Here is a 14671-nt window from a genome sequence, read left to right on the forward strand (position 1 = left end):
TCGATTGCCCCTAATGTCTGAAACACAGGTGACAATCCCATATACTTTTTGTATTTAACTTGTGTCTCCTACTGTCCTTGTAATTCACATTAAACGAAACTGATATCTAAAAAATAATTTTGTCCTGTATGTGATTCATGTAAAAGCTCCTACCTGAGCCTGAGATCATTGTAAAAAGAGAAGAAAAAAGTGTAATTCTTCGTTTCTACAGAAGGACGTTCATATTGAACTACTTGGTCAATTTGCATATTGTACAGAAGCTGCTCCCCAGACCCAGCCAGCAACCACACTCTGAGATAGCAAGCAGTGTAACTTGGTGTCAACAAACCTCTAAGAAGACCTGACCACTTGCTTCTGGTAGTTTAGTTCAGCCAGGAATTTGCAGTTTGTTCTGGATGCCATGTCATAACTTACATACTCTTCAGGAAATACACCTTGGGATCTCCAACGTGCACCAACGTCCAATGCTTGCAGATGGGACACCCGGCTTAACATCATTCCAGTGAATGACACAGACACCGATGCCATTCTCTGCATGCAAAACAACATTGTGATAGTTTATGAGTGAGTTCAAGGTTTGAACCCAGGTTAGGCAGGTCAAAGTGAAGTGTGTGTATATCCAAGCAATGGAGCAAGCCCATCAGTGTACATACATACAAATGTATGTACTGTAAATAAATAACACCTCTTCACTGGAATGGTGACCATGAACCCATGGGTCACACCAGAAGTTCCTGCCAAGTTCCTCACCAACGGGTCTGGAATCCATGCATCCACCCTTTTTTGTCCTCCATCACACAGCACAGTTAATAAGATTCCTAAACTGTAGCTGGGAAAGAGGATATTAAAGTTGAAGTGCAACTTCTGGTTTTGTCATGGGATGCGAGAACCACAGAATCACCCAATGCCAAATGTACCATCATATGCTACACAACTACCTGCAGTGCAAGTCAGCTAATAATGCTTTCAAACACTTTTTGGGAATGCGAGCCCCCCTCACCCATACAAGAAGTGAATCAATCCACAGAGTATTTTTTTTGGCTCACTGTCTGTGATGTAACCAAGATGTAAAATGTATATTTATGCTCCATCCATGTGTTTTGCACTCATGTCATGTCCACTGAGAGGGGGTGAGGGTGGCTCTTCCCTGTCTGGTGGACTGTGATTGTATGTGGAGATGGCATGGTTTTTACCGTCACACTTGGAGTGTTTCAAAATAACATAAAAGTGATTTAAACCTCTAAGTGTTGGTAAGCTGCCTGGAGCATTTTCTCCTCAAAGAATTGGGACCCGTAGGCCGTTCCAGGATACTGGCCGTCATCAGTGTGGTGTGTACTCCACCAAATCATACATTTCTAGATCCTCGTGGAGGATCTCATAGTCTTACTCACGTTGTTGTTCTTCATCTTCTTCTTGTGGAGTTTTTTGTTTCACAGCCTACAGTTTTCATCGAAACTTCCTGAAACTTGGCGTATATATGTAAAAATACTCTGCGCAGACAGTAACCATCTCCGATTTTGAAAATTCCTCCAAGAAAAAAAATTATGACGTCAAAATATCTCTGCTAATGGAAATGGCAGAAAAAATTATCTCCGAAACTCGGAAACATTTTTGAATTCTGTTTGTGGGAATCGAACAGGGCATTAGCGGAGAAGAATTACCGCACATATGATACATCACTATGACGTCATATCAATTTTTATGACGTCATTCCTATTTTTTGACATTTTTTGTTTCACAACCCAAACTTTTCATCGGATCTTCGTGAAACTTGCCATGTATATGCAGAAAGCCCACGCGCAGGCAGTAACCATCTCCGATTTTAGAAATTCTTCCTGGAAAAAAAATGTTGGGGAGGTCTGAGGGGATTTTTGAGTGTGGTGGGATCACAAAAGTTTGCTTGAGATCATCCATCCAGTGATCCAGGAGTAGTTAGGTCAGGAACATGCCGACAAACATTGATTTTTTAAAATGTTTTATTAACGTATAGATTTTTTTTTTAGAAGACGTGACTGCGTATGACGTCATTGACGTTGTAATAATTTGGACCCTCATTTCAGTGACGCCTTTGGCCGCCAATTGTAATTGGAAGAGCAAAAATTTGTGACATGCAAAACGACTCGAATTCAAGAGTAACGAACATACTCTGTCTGCATGAGGCACGTTTGTGACATGCTGGGAGGGAAAGGTGTGGCCAATGGGCGCTGCTCATCACATATATATATACATATAGATATATATATATATATATATATATATATATATATATATATATATATATATATATATATATATATATATATATATATATATATATATATATATATATATATATATATATATATATATATATATAGTAGTTCGGATTCAGCGTTCTCACCACCGCAGCTCGGGTTCGATTCCCGGTCACAGAGAAAGTTGTTTTTATTTTCAAAACGAGGAAACAAAATGCGAACTGACCGGTTATAGAACTCGGATCCTTCTGAAAGTCGTGAACAACCAACGTCCGTGACGACGGCAGCGCAGAGCCCAAAGGCGACCTGACGTCACAAGACCTGAATCCTCATTGCGCCCGCGTCATCGCGCGCCTTCTCCACACCCACCCCCAAATTCACTCACGCAACATATCCCTCTCCCTCCTCCATAAACTCCCTTCACACACAGTACAGTATCACCGTCCTTCTCCCTCTCCCCCCATTTATTTATTCCGGCCTCTCCCCCTCACTCTTTATTTTTCTTTCCTCTTATTTATATTCCTTCCCTCTTTCTTTCCTTCCGTTATTTGTCTCTCCTCCTTCCATAACTCCCACGTCGAGTGGCTCAGTCATCCGGCACTCCAACAAAGCAGCCGGTCCCGCGTGCTCCGGGACCCGGCGGCACTCGGCCACCACAACCACGGACGGCACTCAGCCACCACAGCCAGAGTCATGGACGCCGAGCGTGGCGCGCAGCTGCAGCCCCTTCTGCCCTCAGTAAGCGGCCTCAGAGTGCCAGAGACTCGCGATTGTTCGTGTGTGCAGTCTCGTCGCGATCGCCGTGCTCGGGTCTCATCGTTCCCGTCATGACCAGACTTCCTTGTGGATCGTTGTTGCTTACTTCACCCTCGCCTGCCGGTAGTAGGGCCTGGCGTGACGTCGTTCTTTGTTACGTCCGAGTGTCTGTGTTCGCTTTGTGCACCACGTTGGTGGTGGTTGTGGTGGTTGCGGTTGCGGCTCGAACGACCGCAGGAGCCTTGGATACTTCTCCACAAGTTCCACTCTGGAAAAGTTCGTCGCACTCAGTTCGAACTTGGTCGAAGTTCCGACAGGTGTGACCTGTTTGGTGTGATCCCACGCGAACCCTGATTATTATCGTGGGATCCCAGGTTCGAATTGCGTTGTGTTGCTTTTGTTCGTGAGCTACCTCGTGATCTTGTAATTCCTTTCGATGCGACATGAAGCACTTTTAAAAAAAAAGTATTAATTAATTCGTTAATTGACGTGCTGTGATGATTCATAATTGTGTCCTTTTGGAGTCATTAAAGAGAAGAACGCACCACCAGATGAAGGGGCTTCGTGCTCTCCGACGTGTTTCACGAGATTGCAGGACGCCTCGCCGGGTGAAGGTGAGCCGCGCCGTCTCAGGTGGTAAAAACGGCGGGAAACTCTTTGGTGTTACCTGTTTATAACACGTCCGGTGTTTTAAGCCAATGGGGGAGCTTGCAGTGCACACAGAGTCGTCCCGTGCTTTCCCTTCTCCGTTTGAGTCCGCCGTTGTGTGTGACGGTTTGTTTGTGAGATCTGTCGAATTACGTGTCCAACGAACGGAGGATTCGTGTCTGAGCTACCAGGAAGGATTTAACGAAATACAACAACACATTGTAAGTGTACTTTGAGTTGTGAGTTGGAAGTGAAGTTGTTGTTATTGTGAAAATGCAGACCGAGTTGAATTACAAACTTGTTCAAGTGGCACTTTGGCACAGGGATCGTCAAGGATCTTGGCACAAAGGAAGGTGTCTGCTGTGGATTTGGTGTCTTTCTCCAAGCACACGACACATTGAGTTCTTTTGAGTACATATCATCATAATCACACCATTTGAAAGCCTTTATCCCTGAGCAGGGGTCATCTTTTTATTGGGCTCCAATCATGGTACCCTTTCTTGTGGCAATGTTTTTTTTTACAGCCGGATGCCCGTCCTGACACCAACCCTTTAGTCGCCTTCGACCCTGCAGGGAAAATTACCAGTGTACTGATGCTCATTTCGCCGACCTTTGGAAGGATGACAGGCTGAGTCAACCCCACTGATGCTAACTCGGCGGCCAGCGGGGCTCGAACTCAGGACCCCAAGGATCCCAAGCCACCGCCTGAACCACTGAGCCACACCAGGCTCATTTTGAGTGTATGTGTATATGTTTACGTATAGCATTTGCTCGTAATTGAAATGATTCAGGTGGTCAAGGTGGCCTGGCGTGGTGTTGATGGTTCTGGGTTTAGGTCCTCACGTCTCCCCCTTCTTGTCTTGGGAATCATATTTAAGTACAACTGGTGATTGTTGCTGTGCCAACAGGGAGCACTCCCTGCATCATGGAGTATACCGCCTTTGAGCAAGTCTATGGTACGAGGTCGACATCAAAGTATACTTGTTCCTCTCCTATTTTACCAGTTTGGTTTGACTTTTTAGGTTGTGTTGGAGCCTCCAAGAAGAAATCAAATCTGATGACATATTGTGTCTCCTTTGTGCATAGATTGGCACTTCATTACCTCCGCCACTGAGGGTGAAGGACCGTCATGTTTTAACCCCTTTTATGTCTGCTTGTTTTTGTTTGTGTGCAGGATATCTCAAAAAGTTGTGGACTGATTCGGACGAAACTTTGTGGACAGCTTGGGTGTGTGGCAATGACGAGTTGATTCGATTTTGCTGAAAATCCGAATCCGGATCTGGATACGAGAATTATTTAATTTTTAAAGTGATTCTACACCATTGAGAGAGATTGGGCCAAAAACGATATGGTACTGTATAGCAAGATATTTCAAAAATTTATTGGTCCCGATATGTTCTCGTGGATCAGGCATTACGTGGCAGAGGTATGTGCTCCACTGAGTGCCCTTTTCGTAGTAATATAATTTGGCCAACCAAGAACATTTGTGGAAGAAAAAAAATTATAATAATAATTTGACCAATCATGGGAAAGACCCACTTTGAGCATTTCTGATTGAGTATTTGAAATTGATCCAATTTGTTTGTGAGTTGTTGAGAAAGTATAATTATGACACCTGCACACCATATGGACCACCTGCCATGCATTGCACAGGTGTGCTAACAGATAAATATACTTTGTAACGATGCGAAAAGTTATGTTTTTCTGCCTGTTTTTATTAATTAATTTATTTTCTTATTCAAACAATGATAATGTACTCATGTAATTATTTGTTCACCGAACGTTGCCAGCGCCGAGTTGATGTAAACCAAACATCTGATGTATACGTGATCGCCTGCACAGTTTCTTACGCTTTGTTTTGTTTCAGTTGTTGCTTTGACGAGTCTTGAAGCAAAGTGAACAGGTAGTGGGTGCACTCTCCTCTGAGCTGCATATCCTCGGTTCAATTACCGACCCTGCTGTAAATTGTCAGATCGGTGCATCGTTGAAGTGCGCCGTCTTTCGGATGAACCTTGAGCTGGGTGTCCCCTCTGCCGGCATTAGTCGATGGACATTAAAAGGTCCCACGACGTTTTACGATGAAAATCAGGTGAGCTATCGCCGACACCCTGAACAAATGATAAATTCCTGCCCAAATTGGATTCAGTCGAGCGTCAGCCCGAGCCAGCTGGTTTTGGAAAAATTTTGGAGGAAGGAGGAAAAAAAAAACCTTTTGCGGGCCAACCCTCCATGAAGGGCTGGTAAAGTAGTAGTTGCTTTGTCAGTGTGTTTGTTGCAGTGGGCACTCGAGAAGGAAATACAAGTTGCCACAAAGTCGTGTTTATGAAACCATTTCCGTCTTTCCTTAAAGCATTATCGTTTATTTTGTTCCAACTTGGCTTGGGTTGATAACCATGATATCTACGTATGCAATGTGAGTGACATGCACGCACGCACACATCGGTTCCCAGGTGATATTTTGTGATATGTTTATTAATGTAAATGTCAGGTTGGGTTTTTGGTGTTCATTCTATCAACGTGTTTTTCCTGGTGCTTGATTTACCTGTTTTTGAAATGTGAATGTCAATGATTGAAAACATGTGCTACCATTGCCACCTCAGCTGTGGCGGTTGTTTCTTTCATTTATATTTATGACTTGTAACAATTAGGCTCATAGAGGAGCTTTTACATGAATCCCATCCAGGACCGATGTACTTTAACATGAATTACACGGACATTATGAGACGAACGCCAAACACAGATGGGATATGGGAATGGGATTTGAACCCGGGGGTGCCTTACATTATTACGAGCCGTCGGTTCAGATGGGAGCGCTAATAGGCCATCCCGTTTTTGACTTGCAACCTTTACATCTCGTGCACATCGACATAACTATGGTCTATCAGAGGGCCTGAACACTTACTGCTGAACCCTAAATGCTCAGCTAACAGAGAATCTGACTTGCCTTCAATATCAGCCCCATCACTCCTACTCCCCCCTTCTTCCCCTGAGCTCCTGCTCCAATCCCCTGGCAGACAACATTCTGGCTGTTATTTGTCTGTGATTGGGGTTCCACTGTTGACATTGTTCTCATTGCCAAACACCACAGGGTCACCCAACTACAATTCCACCCGTGATTCCAAATTATCCATTTGATGCAATTTCTGATGTTGGACATGATATCGGTTTGGTTCGGTTCTTCAAGGGCTTGCCTGCTTGTTCCTCAGGAATATTAAGTCTAGGACAATTGGTTTTTTTTGTCTATCTCCTATTTAACATGTTGAGATTACTTGGTCTATGTCGTTGTCATCTGTATCTGAAATGTGGTCATCCCTCGGTTGGGGCATTTGGCGGTTTGTTTTGCTTCTACCTCCATGTGCGACATGGAAATGTTTTAAGTTATTCATTCTTTTGTTTGTAATCTGTGTAATCGACACCACACTTTCACTTTTTTTTTCTTTTCCTCCTCACTCGTTTCATTAAAGTTGTGATTTTTCTAGAGAAGGACAAAGAGACTTTGGATTGAAGCAGGTGCAGTTTTTGACATCCAACCATGAGGACCACACAGCTAAGCTACCGACCTGCCAACAAGCACGTGACTCTTGAACCATCGTGGGAAATCTGACCTTTTCTTGGTTCACAGTAGAATCAAAGGACCACATTGGTGGGTTGCAGGATGTAATCCTGCCATCCTTCAGGAGTGATGTTAAGCAGACTGTCCCAACCACTGTCCGTTTGAAAGAGGTCGCTGGGCCAGCAGTATAGGGCCGTGAGTAAGTTAAATGTAATAGGATGTGGAATAGATTCCAGAGTAGTCATGATCATTGTAAGGTCCTCCAAACGGTTCACAACAGCCGGTTGCATTATCATGTTCACGAGCAACCCGTTCCTGTGCACTCGTGGCAGACAGACCGGCGATCGTATTTTCACGGCTTGCGTTTCTTATCGCCTCTTCCTTGACTTAATCCAACCTCGGATGCGAATGTGAAGATGGCTTTGGAAGATTTTGACATATTATGACAGGTTCTGCACACGCTGCACGTATGGACTGTGTTGCCTGAAACTGCAGATAAATTGGTGCCGGTTATTGTGAGCAACTTTATCTCCTCCTCACTGAAACGCGACTGATGGAATGTGAGCCATTCCAAAAGATTTGGCAATCCTTTTGCCGTGTTGTTGCATTCTAATAAATGTGTTGGGTAACCCGCAGGACCTTTAAAATACAAAGGGCATTGAAAATGTTCTCGGAATGAGATGCTCGGTCTCCAAAAAAGCCAGTTTCTAATAAAATATTCCAATGTACAAGTCTGTGTAATTAGAAATAAAATGTATACCCATTGATTCGCACACCTCGTTCCACCTTTTATATTTTATCTTGGTGTGGAGACTTGATTATAATATATAATTAAGTTTCCTCCTATAGGATATGGGAAGGCTTGCTATAGGATATGGAAGAAGGCTTATATATCCTTGTAGGGTTTATTTCTACAATTGGTACCAAGGAGTTTCTTACACCCCTAGGAGTACGAAAGCACCATTTAGGGTTTTCTGCTAATATCCGAGCTGAATCTTTGATCCGGCTGGGAATTTCGGAATTAATTTTTACATCACTAATGGGAATATAAAGTATTCAGGGTTGACATTTTTTTTTTGACGTTGACCTATTTTTTTCAGGTCATGACCTAATGACAGACAATTGAACCCTTTTCACCGTAACTCGACTAAGGTTTGTCCGATCAGAATGAAGTTGCCCTTGAGATAGCCGAGAGTAAGGCGCATTTCCCCTTAATTTGCATCGTACCCCTCCGGGTTAATTGTCAAGGTCAAATGGCGGTCTGAAAAAAAATAAATAATAAAACCATTAAAAATCTTTCTTTTTGTCATCACTCAATTGAGCCAATGCGGAATCTCAAAGACCGCTTGGCCATCTAAGATGTGTTGCATCATATTGATCGGTGTACCTGCACTGAAGATGGACACCTGATATTTGTTGTCTTTCACCTACCTCTTTTTTTTTTTTTTGTGACCTAACTAACAAAAAACACCTTTTTGATCACAACTTGAATAGTTTTCCTCCGATTTTCATGATGTGAGTTTTACGGATATATTGAAGATTGGGACACTTTCTTCATTTGCATTCTTCCTTCATGTCAAAGGTCATGGCGGTCCAAGGAGGGGGGGGCAGTGGGGGAGGAGGAAAAGGCCGTCATTGCATCACACGTGCCAGGAGAGGCTTGCCCTTGGTGTCACTTTGTAATTGCAGATATCCATTTTTTCCCCCCCTGTAATTTATTAAAAACAATTCGCAAAATCCATTTGTAAGCAATGATTAAAAAAATATTATTATTTATTTGTTAGCCTGGTATTGGCTTTGTGGTAAGGGTGGCTGACTTGGGATCGTAAGGTCCTGAGTTCAAGCCCCGTTGGTCGCTGAATTAATACCAGGTGGGGTTGACTCAGCCTGTCATCCTTCCGAGGTCAGCAAAATGAGTACCAGTGTACTGCTGATAGGGAGCCTGGTGTTTGCTTAGTGGTTATTGTGGCGGCTTGGGATCCTAGGGTCCTGAGTTCAAGCCCCGTTGGCCACTGAATTGATACACCAGGGGGTTGACTCAGCCTGTCATCCTTCCGAGGTCGGCGAAATGAGTACCAGTGTACTAGAAGAGGGGCACTGCATCAGCGACAGTCACGCTTCCAAGAAATGATAGCTACCCCGGCAACTAAGCTGCCATATGCAAGAAGAAGAAGACGACTGGTAATAGGGACACCATCAGCGGCATAGCTGCGTCCCTAACCAATGATGCAACCAGCAGCCATAAGGCTTTACTTGAAAGAAATACATTTATTTATTTTCTTTTATTTTTTAATTTTTTGTTGTTTTTTTTCACCGTTCTTTGATTTTTTCAGAGATTGACCATCTATTGTGCCTTTAAAAAGTAAGTACAGTTGTGATTGGAGATTTGCTTTGCATTTCCAGCCGTGTGATCCGTCTGGCATGGCAGTGTGTCCAGTCCACACGGTTTGTATACTAAGGATCAAATTGAGGATGGGAGTTTGCGCGTGTACATCGTTTTGTACTATCTGTTTACTCAGACTGGAAATGGGCTCAGGAGGCGGTCCAGAATTCTGGTGACGCACGTGTGGAAGGGTTTTGATATTCCACTTCTTTTCTTAATCTGGGGAAAACCCACTAAACCACTTGGTTACAAGGTCCTTCAGTTACAATGACATTGATATTCCACCTCTTTTCATGCGGTTGACTGATTTCCCACCAGGGAACGATCCAAGTTTCACTTTTCAGGCACCCATTCTGCGTTTTGATTTGAAATTATGGAAAGGTCTCATCAAGATATAGGTTTAACTTTTCTTCTCCTTTGGTGGTAATTGTTGTATAGAGAGAGCTATTTAATTTGCTTTTTATATGGTTGTTGAGAAAAGGATGGTTCAGTGAATTTGACTTTTGCTTGTATGTTCCAGAATGCATGTGAAAGTGGGAAGGCGGGATGGTACCAAAGGGCAGGGCCTTTTGTCCAATGCTGCCAAGTGATTGGAATGTCCATGTGCATTTGGGGTTTTCAGCAAATGTCATCAGATGGGCTAGTGCTGCTGCTTCTCAAATTGCCCTTCTTAGAGGCCTGGAGTCTTAGGTCCTTTGTTGTCATTGGCATATCATGAAAGGAAGCTTAGTTTCAGAATTTGCATCTTACTCACCATAGGCATGTTGCTGGGCTTGCAGTCTCTTGCCTGCTCTATTTTGGTCTTGCTTCTCCCTCCTCCCCTTTCACCCCCTCCCCCCACACTATAGCTCACACAAATTCCACCAAAACCCCTTAATTTCTTACCCTCTCCAAATTGAAGCTAAAAACTCACTGCCGTTCAGTGTTGTAACCCTCTTTGCTCACATGTGGAAATATCTTCCTGAGTTTTGTCTTGTGCTTTATCATGCAGGTCTTCAAGTCTATTGCTTACTGCCACCTCAGTCTCTCCAATTCCCACCTCTGAACTTTATGATATCCACTGAGATCCTATCCTCCTTTCACCTATTTCTCGTCGTCTCCTGCCATGGTGCTTCTGTGAATTGTTTTTTGAAATCAATCAACTGAATGGAATATGAAAATCATTGCTGGAAAGTCTCACGTACAAACTCTTTCTCCATATAAACATTCCCTGACAAACAAACCACTCCTGTGGTCACCTTCTCATGGCTCTTCAGTCCTTAGAGCCCTTTATTTTAGGAACAGCAGAAAGAGAGGGGAAAGAAACACCAACCATGGTTGAGGGATAAAATAGAGGGAGACTTGAACAAATAAGGGATGTGTGGAAGAAAGAGGGGTAGGGGAAAACCCATGGGGTGGACAAAATGGATACGGAAGCAAACTCAGATGAAAACTTGGAAGATGGTGGGGGTTAATGGGAGTAGGACAAGATCATGGTTTTGGATTGGGGATGATCTGAGATGATGGTGAAAAGCTGCATTGAAGCCTTGGAGGGAAGAATGAGATTGAAGAGAATGCGGAAGTTGGTTCCACAGGTGGGAAAAAGTGGAACGAATCGGTGGAGGTGAGCAGAGAGTTGAGATTTTGGAAGGTTCACCAAAAATGGGTTGATGGTGGACTGCGTATGCCCTGGAGAAACCTTGGAGGGTTGGGTGGAAGGGCAGGGAGATGGGGATGGGGGTGGGGGGTGGTGAGTTGAGAAAGCATGGAAAGAGCAGAGTGTGCAAGATAAGACAGGAGGCGGGCGAATATAGAGAGACCACAGACCTGTCTGCAATAGGCCCATAGACTCAGCTTCATCACGGGAGATTCCAATGATCTTGAAAGGATTCCTTGACCTCAAAATATACCATGAATTGTTTTGTGCTGAACACATGTCCAATCTTGCCTCCATGCTGGAAGCTTCACATTGAAAACCTTCTTTGGATGGCATCAGCTCTAACTAGTCTGACAAGCTGCTTGTCCGCAGTTCCATGTGGTATCAGCTTCTTTCCTTGGTCTTGGTCTGCCTTTTTTAATTTTTCACCCCAAGAGGCACTATCATCTGCCCCAAAAGGTTCATCAGTTTCATTTGCTGAAACATTGAGGAACTGGGACTGCTGCTGTCCTTGCCACCCACCAATTGGTGACCTTACGGTCCTGCACAGTCTAAAATTTTTGTCTTGCCACAACTACTATTTCAGCCGTTTATCCCCACCAAATTTCTCCTGCTCATCCAGTAACCTGAACCTTGTTGTCTTCCATATTGTTTACCTTGACTCCTTTGTCCTCATTTTCCTTTTGTATGCAGAACATGGCTGCTCTTTAAACCATTTGCTGGGGATGTGACTTTGCTGCTGATACAGTACCCCTCTGTAAGCCAGAGCAGGAATTTTGTAATTTGTTCAGGGTGCCGGCGATAGCTCGCCTTTTCTTCGTGATCGACATCATGGGATCTATAATGTCCACCAACTAATGCTATCAGACGGGAAACCCAGTTTAACGTCCATCTGAAGGACGGCACACTTATTGTTGGCTTGCCATCCTGCGAAACACCAGGATGAGAGCTTTTAGCTGGGCCGAGATTCAAACCCAGGCGAGAAAGCCCAGATGTCATTCTGCATGCCTCTCGGTCGAGGCTATCCTGCCAAGCCAATCTCCTCTCTCAATCCATGTAATCCCTCCAGTCCTTTAAAGGTGGCAAGCCACTCTCCCAAGCCTACCATGATCTTTTCTGTGCTCTCATAAACTTTTCCTATATGTCTCCAGCTGTAACTTTTGTCAGAAAATACCATTTGTTGCCTGTCATGTCTGTTTACATACTTCTCGTCCACATATCCTCTGTGTGTCCGTCTGTGTCATTTAATAGTATCTTCTGATCCGTCCTTTCTAATTTGCGTTTTTTTTTCTGCTCCATTGTCAGTACGTGGGTGAGTCATCTCGCTTTTCCACAACCCTTGACGTCTTTAACCTTGGATGACAGACGTAGGCTTTGTTACGCTCTTCGGAAATCGGTGCATTTGTGACCTCGTGTTATTATTTCGCTTATTTGTTTGTTTTTGTGCGTGTAAATGCATGATTGATACATGCTTCGAATGGAAAACAATTCCTTGCTGTAAATTGAAAGATATGAGAATAGGGAAATATTTATAACTATACTATCCCAGTAATAAATAGAGGGGACAAAGTTTTTAAAAAATAATGTTCTGTAAAAATTGAATCATCATGTTCCATGCGACGTTTACTAAACCGTCTTTGGTTGGAACAGAGGTTTTGTATTGACTTCACTGCACTGAGTACACAACTTGGTCATCTTGTTATTTCATTTCTCACTGTCCTTGTTCTGATCTTACACCTCCAAACCCCCAGGAGTAACTTTGCTTGTGACTTCACCTTTGCTCCAACCTCTTGTTTGCTTGTTTTGTTGTACCGTTGTAACAGTGACTGCTCCATCTAGATCGCTCGCTCTCTCAGATAACACGGACAAACCTTTAACCACTCATCGCAACTCTCTTCCTCAAAAGTGGTGATTTCAATTGTTACCAAGCTAATTGGCTGGGTGTTGGTACCTCTCTCACCGGCCATGGCACTTCAGCAAAGGACTTCTATGACTCCATGGGACTGAATCGATGTGTGACCTTTCCAACCCGGATATCTACCAATGGCAAATCCTCTCTTCTGTACTTGGTGATGACAAACGGTCCTGCGAATGTCTCCCGCTCTTCCTCTGCTCCAATTGGATCATCTGATCATCTGCTTGTGAAAGTCGATATCTGTCTGGCTCTTCTCAGAGAGCTGCCTCAATGCTGGTGAGTCTGGCAGTTCACTCAAGCGGATTGGCAGGGACTGCAAGCAGCCATTTCATTTCAGGACTGGTCTCCCATATCTGCTGCTCCTGATGTTAACTCCGCTTGGGAATTCTTCCACAGAATCCTGCTCTCTTTCATTCAGTTATCATATCCTTCTTCCCACCTATGGTACACTGATTGCTGTGGTGAGGAAGTTGCCTTGAAACAACTTTGCCTTTGGTCGGATTTGCCTTCCAGGAAGAGAAGTAATCTCAGATCATGCCACATAGTCCACAAGAAGTGTGTCCAACCTGAAGATTGAACTTTCTTTTCAAGATCATTAGAATCTCTTTTGATGAAGCTGAGTCTGTGGGCCTATCAAAGATAAGTCAGTGGTCTCTGTCTTCGACCACCTTGTTTCTCGTCTTGCACCCTCTGCTCTTTCCGTACGTTGTCCCCCTAGGTTTCTGTAGATTGCATGTGGTCTACTCATTCATTCATCTTTTTTTTTCCCCCTGCCAGTGGAACCAACTTTCATATTTTCTTAGTCATTCTTCCCTCCAGGTCTTCAAGACAGATGTTCACCACCATCTCAGATCATCCACCATCCAAAACCATGATCTTATCCCCCCCCCACTCCAAAATGCCCCTCCCTCCAAGCCCACAGCTCTTTCCAAATTTCCAGTTTTTCCTTTCTGAGAGTTTGCTTCCATGTCTATTTCACCCACCACCCCAACCCCCAAGTCTTCTCCTACACCTCATTCCTCCCCACATCTCTTATTTGTTCAAATCTCCCTCTATTTTGTCCCTCAATCTTATTGTTGGTGTGCTCCCCCCACACCCCTCTCTCCACTGGTCCTCTTGTTCTGTTATGTCCTGATCCATTCCATGTTCTAGCTCCTCCACGGGCATCGACTTTGTCGACAAAAAAGAAAAATTGCAATCCTCCAAGGATGTTCCTCTCATAAATCACCCCAATGCATACCATTGGCCTACCTGTCATTGCTTGCATCTTTCACTTTTGTTAACGATTTATGCAGTTTTCTATTCTGTAGGAAATGTGGTAATATGATTTTGTCGTTATTTGAGAATACTACATTCGTTCCTCCATCACCATTCTTTGTAACCTGTTGTCACTCGCGCAATATCTAATAGATAACTAGAGGGGGAGCACTCGGTAGAGTGCAAAACCTCCGCCGCCAATACTGCTAGGTCACTCAAGTGAAGCTGATATCCTATTCATTCAATTTGACGTCAACAGTGCTCACAGAGTTATAGTTTGCAACTTTCC

At 43.8% G+C, this 14671-nt stretch overlaps 1 protein-coding gene across 4 annotated transcripts in view; it reads left to right on the forward strand.

Annotated features, from left to right (window-relative positions):
• Positions 1–2623: 2623 nt before the first annotated feature.
• Positions 2624–14671, forward strand: part of LOC147027985 (electroneutral sodium bicarbonate exchanger 1-like) — a 215700-nt gene continuing 203652 nt past the window's right edge. For 2 of the 4 annotated variants that reach the window (XM_085877885.1, XM_085877883.1), the window contains exon 1: positions 2624–2972. Coding sequence is in view for 1 of the 4 variants with exons in the window: in XM_085877883.1 (XP_085734009.1) it covers positions 2928–2972 (45 nt within the window). In the remaining 3 variants the exon portion in view is untranslated. Of the gene's footprint in view, positions 2973–3585; positions 3605–14671 lie in introns of those variants that run through there. The other 2 variants (XM_085877886.1, XM_085877880.1) reach the window with 2 other exon arrangements.

The sequence above is a fragment of the Eptatretus burgeri genome, chromosome 4 (genome assembly GCF_056783735.1).
Source record: "Eptatretus burgeri isolate ZD-2024b chromosome 4, Ebu_testis_v1, whole genome shotgun sequence".
Classification (NCBI taxonomy): domain Eukaryota; kingdom Metazoa; phylum Chordata; class Myxini; order Myxiniformes; family Myxinidae; genus Eptatretus; species Eptatretus burgeri.